General features: G+C 40.5%; 1 protein-coding gene across 6 annotated transcripts in view; it reads right to left on the reverse strand.

Moving 5' to 3' along the window:
- The window catches only part of LOC309351465 (guanine nucleotide-binding protein G(t) subunit alpha-3), a 249,761-nt gene that overhangs the window by 219,808 nt on the left and 12,105 nt on the right, over positions 1–17,848 (reverse strand). The window contains exon 1 of one of the 6 annotated variants that reach the window (XM_081879202.1): positions 12,940–12,970. The exons of 4 other annotated variants lie outside the window; for them this stretch is intronic. In XM_081879202.1, the coding sequence (XP_081735328.1) occupies positions 12,940–12,955 (16 nt within the window). In that variant the 5' untranslated portion in view covers positions 12,956–12,970. Of the gene's footprint in view, positions 1–7,360; positions 7,377–12,939; positions 12,971–17,848 lie in introns of those variants that run through there. One more of the 6 variants, XM_081879205.1, reaches the window with a different exon arrangement.

Consider the following 17,848-nt stretch of genomic DNA (forward strand, 5'->3'; position numbering starts at 1 on the left):
CCCAGCTCAACCCGGTGTCAGACCTTTTGAATTCAGAACGTTCACATCATGAGTTCCCCTCATTGTGAATATACCCCATCCCTATCTCTCTGCTGCCTTGAGGAAATCTTTGGGAAAAGAAAAGGCCATGGAGTAAACCCTACACAAATCTGGAGTGGAGTCCCTAAGATGCTTGGTACGCCTGCTACAGGCAAGCTGGTGCCAAACAGATTACTCTACTTTCCTTTGGACCACATCAGTGAGACCGCGAAGGGAGTCTTGCTGTCTGGGCAGCCCAGGACCCCAGACACACTGCCCAGGCTTGTGCCCCGGGGAAGTCACTTTGGTTTCTGGTTTGACTTCACCCCCAGAGGCACACTCCATTGTCTCTCAAGACAGAGGGATGCCAACAGCAACAACTGGCAGTGGCTTTCAAGGATTTCAGGCTGGGTTTGAACCTAGGACCTTCTGTTTGCAAAACAGGTGCTGTGCTATTGCCCTTCCTCCTTGCACCACAACATTCCTGCTCTAATAAAGCAAAGGGATTTATGTGTGGTTATGTCTTTACCATAGAGAAGCTTGCAGAAACTCTCCTCTGTGCAACTCTCACCTGATCCCTACTTCCTACGCTAATGCAAAAACAGAATGCAGCTAACCATGAGATGCTGCCCGGCTCCAAATCTTGCAACATTATCTGTGGGCTCAGCTCTAGGCAGGAACATTGTCCTGAGAGGAGAAAAAGAAGGGGAGTTTGGATTTAATATCCCGCCTTTCACTCTCCTTAAGGAGTCTCAAAGCGGCTAACAATCTTCTTTTCCCTTCCTCCCCTACAACAAACACTCTGTGAGGTGAATGGGGCTGAGAGACTTCAGAGAATTGTGACTAGCCCAAGGTCACCCAGCAGCTGCAGGTGGAGGAGCGGGGAAGCGAACCCTGTTCACCAGGTTACGAGTCGACCGCTCTTAACCACTACACCACACTGGCTCAAAAGACGCTGATACAAAAGACCTTCATCCTAAAAGAGTTTTGCCTTTTACCAGGTGCAACTCATTTTCAGTCCGGAAGCTTCCGTTAGTGCAGAATGCAGCAGCACAATTGCTGACCGGAGTGAGGCCTTGTGAGTGAGTAACACGTGTGCTCAGAGAGCTGCACTGCTTGCCAATTTGCTACAGGGCCAATTTCACAGTGTTACTATTAGCATACAAAGCCCTTAGCTTACCTACAAGATCGCCTTACTCTGCATGTGCCCAGTTGACCGCTTCAATCCGCAGAACAGGCACGACTGCAGATGCCACAGAATACCCTTGCTGCATTTGTAAGAACTGAATCATTTAGTGTGGAACTCCCTCCCTATTAAGATCTAGCTGGTGCCTTCACTGTACTCTTTTTGCTGCCTGCTAAAATCAGTCCTGATTGGACAGGCCTCCCCAGGTGCTTAGAAAGCTGAGGTAAATTTTATTTGTTTTAGTATTTTGACTTTTGTATGTCTTAAAGCATGGCTGTGATTTTTTTTCTTGATCTTGCTGTTTCATCTCTGGTACGCCGCTTTGAGGTTTTTGTGTGTGCAAATTTATGAAATAAATAAATTATATCGGTGAGAATTGCTTGCGAAGATGTGTATATTAAAAGAAATATGCACAAGATGCACATAATTATTACTGAGGACTTCCTTTTTTAAATAAAAAAAAACCACCATGAATTGATGTGGAATGTGGAGAAGTGAATTTAGTAATTGCGGGGGGGGGGGGGGGACACCACCTTTAATCCCTTGTTGCGCCCTGTTTTCCTTTGTGGCTCTTTTGAGAGCTCAAAAAATCTGACTTGTGGGTTTGGGGAGAGGAGGAAGAGCTGCCCCATCTCTCTGGGGTATGAGTAGGAAAACTGGCAACTGAAGCTCTTGGTGAAATGAGGACTCAGGAAGCTGAACGAAGTCTTAGAGAGGCCCCGCCTTTCTCAATTGCTTGACATGAATTTCCTGTCAAAGGAACATTTTGTGTCCTGCGACAAAACACCTCCACCCTAAAAGAGTGTTGGCCCCTTTAACCTTTTTCTTTAAAAACTTAATTTTAATCCCCACATCAATTCACATTTTAATCAACAGTGCGTTGCAATCATAAATCATGCCTACTCCGAAAAGCAAACCTCATTGAGTTCAGGGGGGCTTACTCCCAAGTAAGTGTGTGTTGGATTGCAGGCTATGCAGTTATATAACTTTTAAAGTACTCCACACCTATTAAGCCCTTTTTAATGATAACCCTGTGGCTCAAATTTAACACCACCTTATAAAAGGGAAAGGTTGAAGAATATGCTTCAGCCAGAGCCATTAAGCATCTGTAACTGTATATTATGGGACTAGCAAACATGTTACTGGTCTTCTAAAAATTGAATATCAGGTTTGTGGATGTGCGCGCGCACGCACACACACAAGATATTCATCAGGTTGCCCCCAAGATTGAGGAGGCCCAGCACACGTAGTACATGTATGACATCATATGTGCGAAATGCATCACATGACATCACACATGTCTCCCAACTTCGTGTAGGCTGGTGCAGCCTTCTGCTAAGCTCTGCTGGTTTCTGCAGCATCTCCTGACACCATGCAGGCCAGGGCAGCTTTCTGTGAGATTCAAACAAATATTGAGGGGGGCCAAGTCTCTTGCAAACATATTATATAAAATTGTTGAATAATACAAATAAAATCATTGACTGCCTTTTCATTACCTCAACCCACACGGTTCCAGGAAAGAACAGCAAGACCTTTCTTGATATTTACTAATCAGTTATGTTATCTTAAAGGACAGCCGAAGGCATAATAATTTGCTTTTCTATAAATATCCCTAGGCCTGGGCATTTGTTAATGGATAATCCCTTTGATTTCTGGAAAATAAATTGCTAGCAGGGTAGGAGTGTAGGGCTTCTAACCTGGGCATATTTCTTCCAAAACTTGCATTTGGATCAATATAACAAATGGCAGAAAGTAATATCTAGATTTATTTGGCAGAGGAAGAAACTAATAATAAAATATAAATTACTAATTTATTCTAAAGAAAGAGGGGGCTTTTCCCTGCCAGATCTGAAGTTATATTATGAAGCGTCCTGCCTCTGCTGGTTGCGGGAATGGATTTTGTTAAAAAATACAGATTTACTAGACCTGGAAGGTCATGATAATAGATTTGGGTGGCACGCATATTTGTGGTGTGATAAAATGAAAGTACATAAAGGATTCCTGCACCATTTGATAAGAAAATTGATCTACAAGGTATGGGATAGGTATAAGAACTTATTAGAATGGAGAACACCATAGTGGCTCTCTCCATTGGAAGCAATTTCGGTAAAAAAAGTAAATATGAGAGGCAAGTGGGCCACCTATAGAGATTTGTTAATAGAGGCAGGAAACCAATTAAAATTGGGGGGGGGGGAATTGAAGATATTAGAGAATTGTTAATGGACTGGCCTCAGTATCACCAATTAAATAATGTGTTTAAGGTTGATAAAAATGGTTTTGATACAATGAGATTGAGGTTTGAAATAGATCTGTTGGAAAATAATGTCAAAGTGTTATCAGAAATGTACAAATTACTTTTAGAATGACATACAAAAGATGAAGAAGGAAGGCAGTGATGATACATTGGGCTAGAGATTTTGGGTATAATATCCAACTTTCATCTTGGGAAAAGCTATGGAAAGAAGAAATAAAGTTTACTGCATGCTGTTCATTGAAAGAAAACTATGTGAAAATGATATATCACTGGTAAAATTGCTGAAACGTTCAAAACAAGTTCAAAATTGTGTTGGAAATGTAAAGAGAAGAAGGTTACTTTTTACCATATGTGGTGGACATGTACATTGGTAAAGGCTTTCTGGCAAATGTTATATAATGAACTAAAGAAAATGTTTAAAAATACATTTGTTAAAAAACCAAAAGCCTTCTTACTAGGTATAATAGGTGAAGAGTTACCAAGAGAAGATAAAAGACTTTTTATGTATGCAACAACGGCAGCGAGAATGCTACTAGCCCAGAGATGGAAGGAGAAATACCAAAAAAAGAAGAATGGCAGATGAAACTGATGGAGTACACAGAGATGGTGAAACTGCTGGGGAAGATCCGAAACCAGGAACATCAAGTATGGTTAAGTTATATATATATAAAATTATCAAAAACCCATATATATTTCAATATATATCTATATCTTTATCTATCTATCTTTCTTTCTTTCTATCTATCATCTATATCTATCTATCTATCTATCTATCTATCTATCTATCTATCTATCTATCTATCATCTATCTATCATCTATCTATCTATCTATCTATCTATCTATCTATCTATCTATCATCTATCTATCATCTATCTATCTATCTATCTATCTATCTATCTATCTATCATCTATCTATCATCTATCATCTATCAATCAATCTATCTATCTATCGATCTATCTATCTATCTATCTATCTATCTATCTATCATCTATATCTATCTATCATCTATCTATCATCTATCTATATCTATCTATCTATCATCTATCTATCTATCATCTATCTATCATCTATCATCTATTATCTAACTATCTATCATCTATCTATCTATCTATCTATCTATCTATCTATCATCTATCCATCTATATCTATCATCCATCCATCTCACAAATGTTCCCTTCTTTTCTGTTGGAGCATATCTGGATATTATTAGGATGGGTAACAAATTCAGGAGTCTTATGGCTCAAAAACCTCCTGCTCTTTTCTCGCAAGTTGCCTTTTCCAGATTGCAATTCTCTTTCTCTAGTTCAGGGGTCTGCAACCCACGGCTCCTGAGCCGCATGTGGCTCTTTTACACCTTTGCCGTGGCTCCGGGGCGGATACTAGCGAGGGGAGGAGGCGCATTGTGCGCCCCGACACTCCCCACTGTGGCGGGCGCTGTACTGGCTGTGACGTCGCATGGGGGCAGTGCATGCGTTAGTCACGCACCATCCCGACGTCACCTTCCCGCCCGCTGTCAGATCGCGGCTCCGGAGATATATTTGTTTTAAATGTTGCAATGGTTTTGTGGCTCCCAGGTTTTTTTTCTTCGGAAACGGGTCCAAGTGGCTCTTTTTGTCTTAAAGGTTGCAGACCCCTGCTTTAGTTGGTACAACTTGCCATTGGGCGGGTGGGTTATTTGAGCAATCTTTTAATTTGAATAACAGCTCTCTGTCAGCAAACATATGAATTAGAAACCAAAATTTATTCCATTCATCAGTTCAGATTCTGTTTTCATTATTCTGCTGGATTTCTTCACTGGCCTGTTATGAATGATCACCGCAAGATCATCTGGGGCCCTCTTCCTAGAAGAATCACCATTGGAATTCGAACTTTCCCCCTTGTTCAGTTCCTTTCCAAGTATTTTTATTCTTTCACCATTTGGTGCTTTTCCCTCCTGTCTTCACTGTAGGGCAGGAAATGAGATGGTGTGTCAATCTGAAGTCCCCAAAGTTCCATCAAAACACGCCTGATTGGGGCTTGAACAAATCAGATTAGGTGAAGGGCTGAGATCATTTCCTTGGAAGGTAGCAAGTGGGTGGTCACTTTACTCCTCTCCTGTCTATAGCCTTGGATCCAGAGGGGTTAGGTTAAGAATGAAAAGCGACTCCTCCAAGCCCATCTCTTGAGCATTCATACTGATGTGAAAGCAAGTTTCCGAGTTCAGGTTCAGATCTTGATAGATATCATTTAATTGTTTTGCTACTGTATTTCATAGGGACTTACTGAGCTCAGACCCATCCCCATCTTGATGTACCTTCAAAACTTCACTAACTTCAGCTGGTAGGTCTTTGCTGTGGTGATACAGTTTAATTTGTTGTCTTCACTAACCTGGCCAATGTACCTTTTATGGTATTCAAACCTGAAACTTCTTTTTCCAATTCTGCTAAAGATTTACTGTTTGTTTAGACAGGAGACACTGGTTGCGTAAAACATCCCAAAGTGAGGGAGTTTCAGTCTCTGTTGTGCCAAGTTTATTATTACACACAGTTGATGTTTCATTATATGGAAGAAGTTGGCGTTTGCCTGGGAACATATGTATCGGCTCCTAATAAATCCAGATCAACTGACTAGTTAGCTAACCTTTCATTAAAGGAGTATGTAGCAAATCCTCTTATTTTGAATAAGGCACCTCCAGCCCTATTCCTTGCACACTCGCCATGTAAAGGATCAAGGCTGTCCATATAAAACAGGTTAAGTACCTTTTGCCACAATTGCTTTGCAGGTACCACTCACTGCCTTCCTTGCTCCAGCTGCTGAGTCATAGTTCAGCATAAACTTCTGTATTAAATTTGGCAATGGAGTTCTGGAAGACTTGTTTGAAGCACTGTAGGTCTGTGCTAGCATGTTAATCATGATGAAAGTGTCAAAACTGCAGCGTATCCTTCAGGCAAGATGGGTGGTTAAGCGTTCCTTATCAGCTGAACACCGAGCTGAAGCAGCTGTTTTCCCATCACCTCTCCAATTAAAATATATGGCCATTAAACCCACATAGAAGTAAAACAGATAAAACTGATACACTCCTTGCCTGTATGTTACAATTAACACTGCTGAGGCAACTAGAACTATTAAAAAACAAATTTAACTAGAACAGACGGCAGACCTGAAAGACAAGCAGGCTTCCTTGTCGCTATCTTCACCTCATCTTAGTAAAAAATATTCCCTCCCTGCATGATATGGGCACCAGTGGCAAGTTTTATCCTCACATCTCACCAGGAGAAGGACAACTTAAACATCTTCTCCCTTCATATTGTGGGGAAGACTACTGACCACCTCCAACTAGTATTTAATTTTTAAAGAACAACAACATCCTAATTTTGTTACTCTCATATTGTGTACTTAGTAAGAATTTGAGTTTTCAATTTACAATTGATGTGAAATTTGAATTGGGAATTTACAGCTAGGGAGTGAGTGGAGGATTCAATTCAGTTTGCGTTTAAAGGCAAACTTATCTAATTTGGACTTTCTGAAACAATGAGCAAACCGAAACAGAGTCATCTTCAAAATTCATAATTCTCCAAAATATGCAGTGCAGTTCTCCAGCCAAGTAAGGTGTGCATAAAATGCATATATTAGTAAAATAACATACCAAAAATGCATTATTAGGGACAATTGCTTGTTAAAAAGTGCATATTGGACAAAAATGCAAAAAAATGCATTAAGTGGAAGAAATTTGCATCAAATTCTGGTAATTTTCAAAAGGACTTTTCTAACAAATATATTTAAAAATGAAAGAGAAAACATTGCAAACTGATGTGGAAATGTGGAGAACAGAATTTAGGACTGGAAAAATGAGAAATGGAGATAAAGTGAAATTGACAGATTTGCCCATCCCTTTTTCCAGTTTACAGTCCATGAACATACCCACTGCATGATATAGCCAGTTGTAGTTGCTAGTAGCAGTCATCTCAGTACCCAGACAGTAATCTGAAGAGAGTATCACATGCCCAGAATATTCTCTCCACCTCATCTAATTAATATCTTCAAGAATCCTATTTGTATTTTGGTTTCACTCCTCCAGCAGTAGTTGCTATTGCTGGAAATAGGTCAAAGCATTATGTATATGAGACGCAACTCCCTGAAACGAACCTCTTGCCGTCTTAATTCCTGTAACCATCTGGATTTAGCCAGGCTTTCATTTATGGATTCTTCCCACTCTTGATCCTGCAGCTTCTCTTGGGACAATAGGCCTAAATTCATTCAGTTCATGGCAGTAGATATTAAAAGGGACAGGTGGATGGGCCTCTACAAAAGTTCAGGTAAGCACACAAGTCAAGAGGCTGGTTCATTAGGGCAATGGGGCACTGCCACACCAACGTCATTCTGGCCTCATTCAGACCCCACATGTCTGCCTTTTTCTTATAACCAGCCCAGAGGGTGGAACTGGCTAATCAATGGTTCCTCATCATCCTGGAAACAAGTGACAAGTGGGGTGCCGCAGGGTTCCACCTTGGGCCCATTGTTGTTCAACAGCTTTATAAATAACTAGTGTGAGGGTATCAAGGGGCTGCCCTTCAAATTTGCAGATGACACCAAACTGGGAGGGAGAGCCAATGCCACAGAGGACAGAATTGGGATTCAGGATGACCTTAAGAGATTGAAGAGCCGGGCCAAAATGAATTTCAGTAGGGACAAATGTAAGGTTTTACACTTAGGCAGGAAGAACCAGCTGCACAATTATAAGATGGGGGACACCTGGCTTACTAGCAGTACATGTGAAAAGGATATAGCGGTCTTGGTAGACCACAAGTTTAACATGATGCAGCAGCAAAAAAAAAAAAAAGCTAATGTTATTCTAGACACCATCAACAGAAGCATCCAGATCAAGCGAAGTAACAGTACCACTCTATTCTGCCTTGTTCAGACCACACCTGGAATGCTGTGTCCAGTTCTGGGCATCACAATTTAAGAAGGATTTTGACAAATTGGAATGTGTGCAGAGGGTGATAGACGGTTCTGGAAAACAAGCCTTATGAGAAATGGCTGAGGCAATTTGTCTGATAAGGAGATAAGATAGCCATCTTCAAATATCTCAACGACTCTCACATGGAAGATGGAGCAAGCTTGTTTTCTCCTGCTCATGAGGTTAGGGCCAGAACCAATGGCTTCAAGTTACAATAAAGGAGATTCCAACTAAACATCAGGAATGACTTTCAGACAGTAAGAGCTGTTTGACAGTGGTACGGAGTCCCACAAAGGGTGATAGACTCTCCTTCCTTGGAGGTTTTTAAGCAAAGGTTGGATGGCCATTTGTTATGTATGATCTAGTTGAGATTCCTGAGGTTGGATTAGATGACCCTTGGGGTCTCTTCCACTCTACAATTCTATGATTCTATGAAAATGGGGACAACATTAGAATTAGTTGGCTTTGCCTGTCACTGACTCTAGCTCCATCTTTCTGCTTTATGCCCTACCAGTTCTGATGGGTACCAGCCACCTGTGACCGAAGCCAATGAAAATGTCCAAGTACTGTCACAATAATTTCATACTGACCAGTCTGCAAACTTGCTGCCATGTTCTGGATCCCCTGAAGTTTGTCTAGCAATCCAAAGGCAGACACATGCACAGAAACCCTGCATTTAGGGTGCTTCCAGGCAGTCACCATTTTAAGGTTTGGGTTCAATCTCATGCCAACAAATTCAGTTCAACAAATTCAGTTCAACCCCACACTCTGACATTTCACAAAAAGGAAAGAAAAGGGGAAATGCTCTAGAAATTATGGAGTAATGATTGTTTGATGCCTTATCATATAACCTCCTCACAAACAAATCAGAAGGAACACTCAATAAATACCCAATGTTGTTTAACCTCCCTGCAAATTTGTGCAAACTAACCAGCAGGAATATTCCATAAACAGGCTGCTTGGAAGTAACCTTAGTCAACAACTTAAAAAAGAAGAAGAAGAAGAACTCTGGTTTACACATAAAATTTAGGGCTATTTGTGGCAAAGGTTCTGAATGGAGCTCCTCATATAGCTTTGAGGACATTTATGGAGGAAAAAAGCCACTAACTTTTGGACCAGATGATCAAGGCTGGGCATCAACCATTAGCTGCTGTGCTGCTCCTGAGGTACGTTTTCCGGTCTTATTTTGGGAGGAGGGAAATGAGGCTTTCCTGTTGCTTCAAGGCAGCTGGCATTTATCCTCCTAGGCTTGCCTTTGCATTGTATTTGCGGCAGGTCTGGATGTAAGCCTTCAGACAAGAATGCAGTTAACTGGTGTATTTACAAGAGGGCGGTGGGAAAGGGCCACGTAAAGAACATCTACTTCCGGAATACACCCATTCCCATTGTAGCACCTAAGGCTGTGCAATCCATCAGTCCCCCCACCGTGCTTTGGTACACAAAATGGAACAATAAGAACACAGCCTTTCCTCTTGTTACCTTTCCTCCAATAATATGAGGGAAAATGGGCACAAATATTTCTAAGTATGCTGTTTAGGCATAGCTCATTCATTGCTCTCCATATCTAAAGAAGTTCTTTCATCTTTACATTTATGTTTACTTCAGTCCTGGGGGCTGGATGCGGCCTGTACAGCTGCCCGCCACCCACAATCCAGCCTACAGACTCCTCTTCTTGGCTTGCTCCGGGCACAGCAATGAGGCTTCTCCATTGGAAGCTGATCTTAAACCTAATTTCCATGCAGATCATTTGGATGAGGGCAGAGCATGGGGTGGATTTTAAATGGTATTGCACCTTCCTTCATATGCATTGTGACCCTCCGCTGCCCACCCCCTTCAGTGTGGCAATTAGGCTTGAATATTCATGGCAATTGTTTTCAAATTTAATTGCCACATGAATGGTGGGGGGAGCTCTGTGGAGACTACAGTTAGTAGGAATGGATTAACCCTTCCTTTCCCACATAATATTAATAATAAATATTTTATTATTTATACCCCGCCCATCTGTCTGGGTTCCCCGAGCCACTCTGGGTGGCTTATAGCATATATAGAAACATAGGAAAATACTATGTTGGCATCTCCACAAAGATCACAATACACACACACACACACAGTATAATGTGTGAACATGGCTTTGTGTGAGCATGGATTTGTGTGAACACTATCAGACCTTCCAAGTGTCCCTATTTTCCAGTGATGTCCCTGATTTAGAGAAGCCGTCCTGGTTTCTGATTTGATCCTGGAATGTCCCGCTTTTCCTTAGGATGTCACTATTTTCATCAGAGAAATGTTGGAGGGCATGCACTGTGTGTGAATGTGTAGGAATGCATGTGGGATGGGTACAAGAGAGAGAGAGAGAGAGAGAGAGAGAGAGAGAGAGATTTTTTTCTCCTGTGGGAAGGTCAGTAATACACTGAAAGGGGAACAAAGGCTAATATTTTACAAAAAAGAAGAAGAGAAGAATAGTGCCTATACATTTCTCCTCATATCTCAGGTTCCACAAATGCTAGAAACATGCTTTTAAAAAAATGAAACTAGCAATCCAAGTGGTGTGAGAGGCTGAGACACTGCCCCCTTGCACCCCACTTCCACTGCTGTGGAAGTGTCCCTGCCCACTACTGTCATGTAGCTCCCTGAAGGCCCTCAATTTTTTTGGGGGGGGGGAATCCCTTCCCACTTTTTGCCCAGGCAATAAAAAGGAATGGGCCCTTCCTTTATGTTCCTGGGCCATATTTGAGGCTCCTGTGTTGCTCTACAGAGCCCTGAACAACTTGGGCCAAGGTTCCCTTAAGGACCACCTCAGGATCCAGAGGAGCACTGATAGTGGTTCCTCCTGTTGCGGAAGCCCAACTGGCCTCAGATAAGAGTTTGAGCAATTCACAATGTTGTTCACATGTTGTGGAACACACTTCTGGCAGAGATTGGGCAGCCCGCCTCCCCTTTGACTTTCAGGTGCCTTTTGAATACCTTTTTGTGTCAGCAGACCTAATGAACTGTACTTTTTTGTTGTTGTTGTTGAAATGGTGTTTTATGTTTGAATATTGCAAATAGCCATGATATTTTGTGGCAGGATGGCATAGAAATAGTTTTATAAGTAAATAAACAGGGGAACTCACTACTGCAACTGGATCTGGATCGTGCTCATGTCTTGGCAAACCTTCTCAGAGCAAGCATATGGTAGTTGCCAGCTGTATGTGTCATGAAATTTTGATTCAGACCTCACCTTAGTTGTGAACTTAGCAGGTGGTTTCATAAAGTGCTTTCATAAAGCAGCTCCAGCCTTCCATATTTAATAGGGATAATCTATGGGGCTTTTGCAGGGATTCCTAAGAAGTGCATGTGAAACACTTTGAACTGGTGCCAAGTATTATTGTTTCTCCCTCGCCCATGTCCAGGGCCACCAAAACCTCAAGAAAGGTGTGCCTTCTCCATTGTCTGGCATTAAACTGCTTTCTCTCTATCCCTGCCACACCTTCCTCAAGCCAGGAATAATGAGTCCTGCCTTCCTGCTGGCATGTAGATAATTACAGCTGGGACCCATTGGACCATTCTGGTATTGTTGGCCTTAGACTCCTGGCAGCTGTTGTAAGCTGACGTGGGGAGGTGAAGCTGGTTGTTTGGTCAAGCCTGGTCTTGCTTATCCCTCACGGGCATCCTTGTCAGTGACTCACGCTGTCCGCAAGCAAATTATTTTCAAGGCAACACACAGCCTGGAATTGCTGAAACAGATCCCTTTTCAGGATTCTCCTCTGCCAAAGGTGGTTTCCCATCTTACTCCTGCCTGGTTAAGAATAGATGAAGCTGCCATATAATGAGCTAGACAATTGTCCCATCTGAGATGAAGGTGATGGACTACATGGAACTGGCAGAAATGACTGGCAGAATCTAAGACCAGGGAGAAGAGTCGGTGGAAGAAGATTGGAAGAAATTTAAAGTTTATTTACAGAAACATTGTAAAATTAAGGAATGTTAGAAGGATGTTGGAATGAAGTTACGTGGTTTTAGCAGAAATGTTATAAAAGATTAAGTAAAAATAGATTGTTAACTGGTAAGAATGTAAAGCTACATTATATTAAGATAAATTATTAGGATAAAAACAAAGATGGAAAGGATTTGCTGAAATAGCTAATTGAACTAGAATACAAAAAAGGGAGGTGTGAGGAGGTCAAGGAAACAAGCAAATGAAAGATAAGTTATGGAAGGATTAATTTGGGGTTTTTTTCTTAATTGTTTTTTATTTCTCTGTATTTCTGTTTTTTTGTTTTTTCCTTTTCTTTTTCTTTAATTTTGTAACCTTTCAAAACCTTAATAAATATATATATATTTTTTTAAAAAAAGACAATTGTCCCATCTGCCTCAGCGGCTCAGTATTGTCTCCAATGACTGACAGCTACTCTCTTAAGATTTCAGGCAGGAAACATTCAACCTGTGACCTCCGCAGGTAAGGCTGATGCTCCGCCATGGCCTATGGAGGGTCAGCTCGAGATCTAAGGAAGCGTTACACATCCTCTGATGGACCCGCTTCCTCTGGCGGTGAGATTACCTGGTTGCAGTGGCATCGTTTCAAGCTTCACTGAAGGGTGTTCAGCCACCCTTTTTATCTCCCACAACTCCCCAAATCAGTGCTACATCAGAGACCCTGAGGGAAATGAAGAGAGAAGAAAGAGCCAGCTGAATGGCAATGTTTGGAGTTCATACCTGTATATTTCAAGGGAGAGCTGGGCAAGCATCAACAGTGAGCCCTGGCAGCTGTCCAAGGGTGCCAGTGTCATCACTTTGGCTTTGCTCCAGTCCTGCTAAAAGGGACATCCCTGGCCCCGATCCCAGTGAATGTTTCCCACATTCCTGTGTACAGCATCTACCTTGACAATGAACATGACGGAAACATTTCCTCTCAAGGGGACCTTCGGCCACAAGTGTTACATTGCAGCTTCAGATGAAAACAAAAGCTTACCACTTATCCCTAAAAGCAATTAACATTGCATTATGCCTCCCTGAATGCTTAGATACAGGAATAATGTGTTTCCTGTCCAAAATACATGAGGCCCACCCCTCTGAGGAATTTGAAAGAAAGAAGAAAAAATAGAATAGGACTGTAGCCATACGCTTTGCTCACTTACTGGGGCTGGGCCCCTAATTAGGCCCCAGCTAAATTTGGCATATTTGATGGGATTTTGATGAACTAGGTACAGACAGTCATGAATGAGCCCAGAGGTGGGATGAGCCCAGAGCTCATCGCTTTCAGGCAGGAGGAAGAGGGAGGCAAAGCAAAAAAGTATTAATAAAGAAAAACACTGAAAAATGGTTATATATAATCATATGATATGATAAGGGCTTATCTAAAGAGCTAAATGATTTTTGTTGGTTCAGGATGATGACACTGAGTTACAACTGCTATGGGAAGATTGGTGTGACCCTTTGATTGGAGAATAGAATTTACATGTGTAATCTGGAGGTGAATAAGGATCATTGCTTGGATATGGTTCTTGGCAGCAGCTTTCTGATTTCTTTTAGGAAGCTGATCCTACATACATTTGTATTCAATAAAGGCCTATTCTTTCACTTGGAGCCCACATCCTTTGCTTTGGGGTTTCTGTGAAGGATTCATCCAGTCTAGGAACCCCTTTTAAATTTATCCATCATGGACACTGCAAAAAATTGTCTGTGTGATGAGCACTGATCCAACAATAAACAGTAAATGCCCATCACAAAGCACCCATAGAGTCTTAAGACTAACAAATATACCAAAGCATAAGTTTTTGTAGGATAGTGCCAACATTGACAGATGGGTTTTCTGCAGCTGGAGTGTTATAAACTGAGTTGAATAGGATCCAAAAGGCAGCAGTCTGATTGGTCCTAGAACAATAGGATTCAAAATGCAGCAGTCGGATTGGTCCTAGAACAATAGGATCCAGAATGCAGCAGTCTGATTGGTCCACAGGAGCCACTCAATCCAGCTCCAGGTGGAAGGGAATCCACAACCTGATTGGCCTACAGGAGAATCCTGGAACTAGCCAATCATGTGGGGCCCACTGTGTAAATAATACATATAAGACAGACATTCTGGGGGAACTTCCATTCACCACAATGAGATGAATAAAGAGCAGGAAATCCACTCTTAACTCCAAGTATATTTCATGGAGATCCATCATTTGATCAATACACAGACACATATTATCTACAAAGTGAGGTCAGATCCTCATTCAGGATATAGGTGCGTCAAGCAGAAAACAAGTTCCAGTTCAAAGAATAGAAGATCATATCAGAGTGGGTCTGACCCATTCTCAACAGGTAATGCATTAGCAAAATAAGCTGAGTAGGGTTCATCAAGACAGTATATGTGGCAACAATTATATCCTTATAATGCCTATAGAACACCACATTGAACCCATCCAGTCCTGGGGCCGATTGCACATTCACAGAGTCGATTCCTGATCTAACTTCCTCCTCTGATATATCCTTATCCAATTCCCTTCTAATTTCTTCATTTAATTCTGGGAGTTCCAATCCTTCACAAAATTGAGCCACCTCTTTGTCTTTAATTCCTTTATTTGCATACAATCTATTACAGAAACCTAAAAAGCTCTCCAATATTTTCTTAGGGTCTTTTTCCAATTCCCCTTTATTATCTCTAATAGCTCTAATATTTTTCCTTACCTGATAATTCTTAATTTTATTTGCCAATATTTTCCCTCCTTTCCCTTCAAATTCATAATATTTTTGTTTAAGTGGTACAAAGCAAGGATGCCCACTTTCAAAGCAAGGATGCTCTTTATTTAAGCACTGGAACCATTAGCAATTAAACTCAAAAAGAATAATGAGATTAAAGGATTTGAAATCCCAGGGAAAGGGAGAACAGAGGAGGAGTTATTGACAACGTATGCGGATGACATGATGGTGACAGTTAGGGACCTGGGGACCCCAATGGTGCCATTAAAAAGAATTTTGCAAGGATTTTCAAAAGTATCAGGTTTAAAAGTTAATTTTAATAAATCATCAATGATGTGTTTAAATGTGAAACCTAAAATTCAACTAGAAGCCTATAAATTATTGGGTATTCCTATAGCAAATAAGATGGTGAAATATTTAGGGGTAAGGATAACTTAAAATGTGAAGAAAATATTTGAATATAATTATAAAAAAACTTGGAGCGGTATTCAGTCAAAATTGAAAATATGGGAGAAAATGAAGGAATCAATTAGTACAAGAATTGCATTAGTTAAAATGTTTTTATTACCCAGATTAATGTATCTTTTTTATGTATTATCCTGGCACATAGTTGAACGAATATTGAAAGGGTGGTAAGGGAAAATTGATAGGTTTGTTTTTGCATCTAAGAAACCAAAGACGGCTGGTAGATATAGGTATCATAGGATCCAAGATGGAAGATGGGGGATTCCCAACTTGGTTTTATATTACAAAGCCTACCAACTGAGGCATCTTATGATTTGGTTGGAGGGAGAACAGGGGGAAGATTTGGGGTGTATTGAGCGGGAGAATTTGGAAGTAGTAGGAGGGAAAATAAGAATATTTGATAGGCAGAAAAGGAAAAGGGAAGTATATAAAATATCAGCATTTACAGGGTCCATCTGGGTATGGGAGAACTGGAAAAGGGAGCTTTTTCCTGACCTCTCTTCCCTTACCAAAATGTGGTATTATGATAAAATGGCCCCGTTATGGGAGCTCATCCCAAAGGAGGTAGGGGATAAATTAAAGGAGATATTGAGGAGATGGACAATTGAGGAGATGGAGAATAGAGATGGAGAATAGTTGGGGAATAGAAGGTACAATGGAACAGGAAAGTGGTATTTGGAATAAAATGAATTGGTTACAGAAAAGACAAATTTCCTCTCTGCTAAAGGAAAAAGAAGTTTAAAAATGTAGTAAAAGAATTATTACATCCTTTGAAGAATTAGTGAAAGGATATAGGACAGATGGGGCCAAAATAGTTTCAAAATTGTACAGTATAAGGTGTTATTAAACAAGGGAAAATCACCAAAGGAAAGTTTGTAAGAATATTGGAGGTTAGCTACTCAGGAACAGATTTTAGATGAAGATTGGGAAAGAATCTTTCGAGAACCACCCTTTGTTGCAACCTCTAGGATAATCCAGGAACAGGGGTTGAAGCTGGTACAAAAATGGTATTATACACCAGTAAGGTTATATCATTTTACAAAATCTGGAAGTAAGAATTGCTGGAGGAAATGTGGAGTGATGGGAACATACAGTCATATGTGGTGGGATTGTCTGTTAGTTAATGAATTTTGGAAACAGATTGGTATAGAAATATTGGGAATTGTGGGAAGGAACATGGAAATAACTAAATTAATGGTTCTTATTAACCTGAGTAGTACCGAGTTAAAAACAAAAGAGGAATGCAAATGGGTAAAATAGATGGTAATTGCAGCTAGACAGGTTATAGCGAGTAAAATGCAGAAGAGCTAGGAATGAACCAATGGAGGAAAAAAATGAATAATATTATAATTTTAGAATACAGAGGTACCTAGGGTTACATACGCTTGAGGTTACATATGCTTCAGGTTACAGACTCCACTAACCCAGAAATAGTACCTCAGGTTAAGAACTTTGCTTCAGGATGAGAACAGAAATCGTGCAACAGCGGCGAAGCGCCAGCAGGAGGCCCCATTAGCTAAAGTGATGCTTCAGGTTAAGAACAGTTTCAGGTTAAGAACGGACCTCCGGAACAAATTAAGTACTTAACCCGAGGTATCACTGTACCTAACTGTGAAGATACATAAAATGAAAGGGTTTAAGGTCAGTGAGAAAGAGGAGGATTGGTTTGAGAAGATATTGAATTATTTGAGTAGGTTTGAACAATTTAGGGCAATTAAAATGTTAAAAGTAAAATAAACCTTGTGGAAGGAGGAGTGTTAAGGTATATAGAAGTGGACTTATGGTTAATTTGAATATGTTATTATTGAATATTATTGAATATGTATATTATTGAATATTGTATACCCAATGTATCAGCCGCCTGGGAGGTTTCACTGTTTGTTTTTTGGTGGTTGGTAAAAAATAATAATTATTTTTTTTTAAAAAAGAAAAATCCTGAGGAATTTAAAAAATTACTAACAGATTGGTTACAGATACATCTGATTAACCAACTGTTTAAGATGCATAAAAAATGAGATTTTCCCAATTTACGATGGATTTATTAGATAAAAGTATTATCAAAAATGTACAAACCGCTGCTGGAGTGGGATAAAAAAGAGGAATTTGTGAAATCAATCATGATTAAGTGGGCACAGGATGTGGGTCATAACATTGATTATGAGCTGTGGGAGAATCTATGGACGGTAAACATGAATTTTACGCCATGTTATGCATTAAAGGAAAATATGATGAAAATGACACAGAGATGCTATTTAACACCTCCCAAACTAGAGATAATGTTTTAAAAAGAAAAAGATACATGTTGGAAATGCAATGAA

The sequence above is a fragment of the Podarcis erhardii genome (genome assembly GCF_964252035.2).
Source record: "Podarcis erhardii genome assembly, chromosome: 10".
Classification (NCBI taxonomy): Eukaryota; Metazoa; Chordata; class Lepidosauria; order Squamata; family Lacertidae; genus Podarcis; species Podarcis erhardii.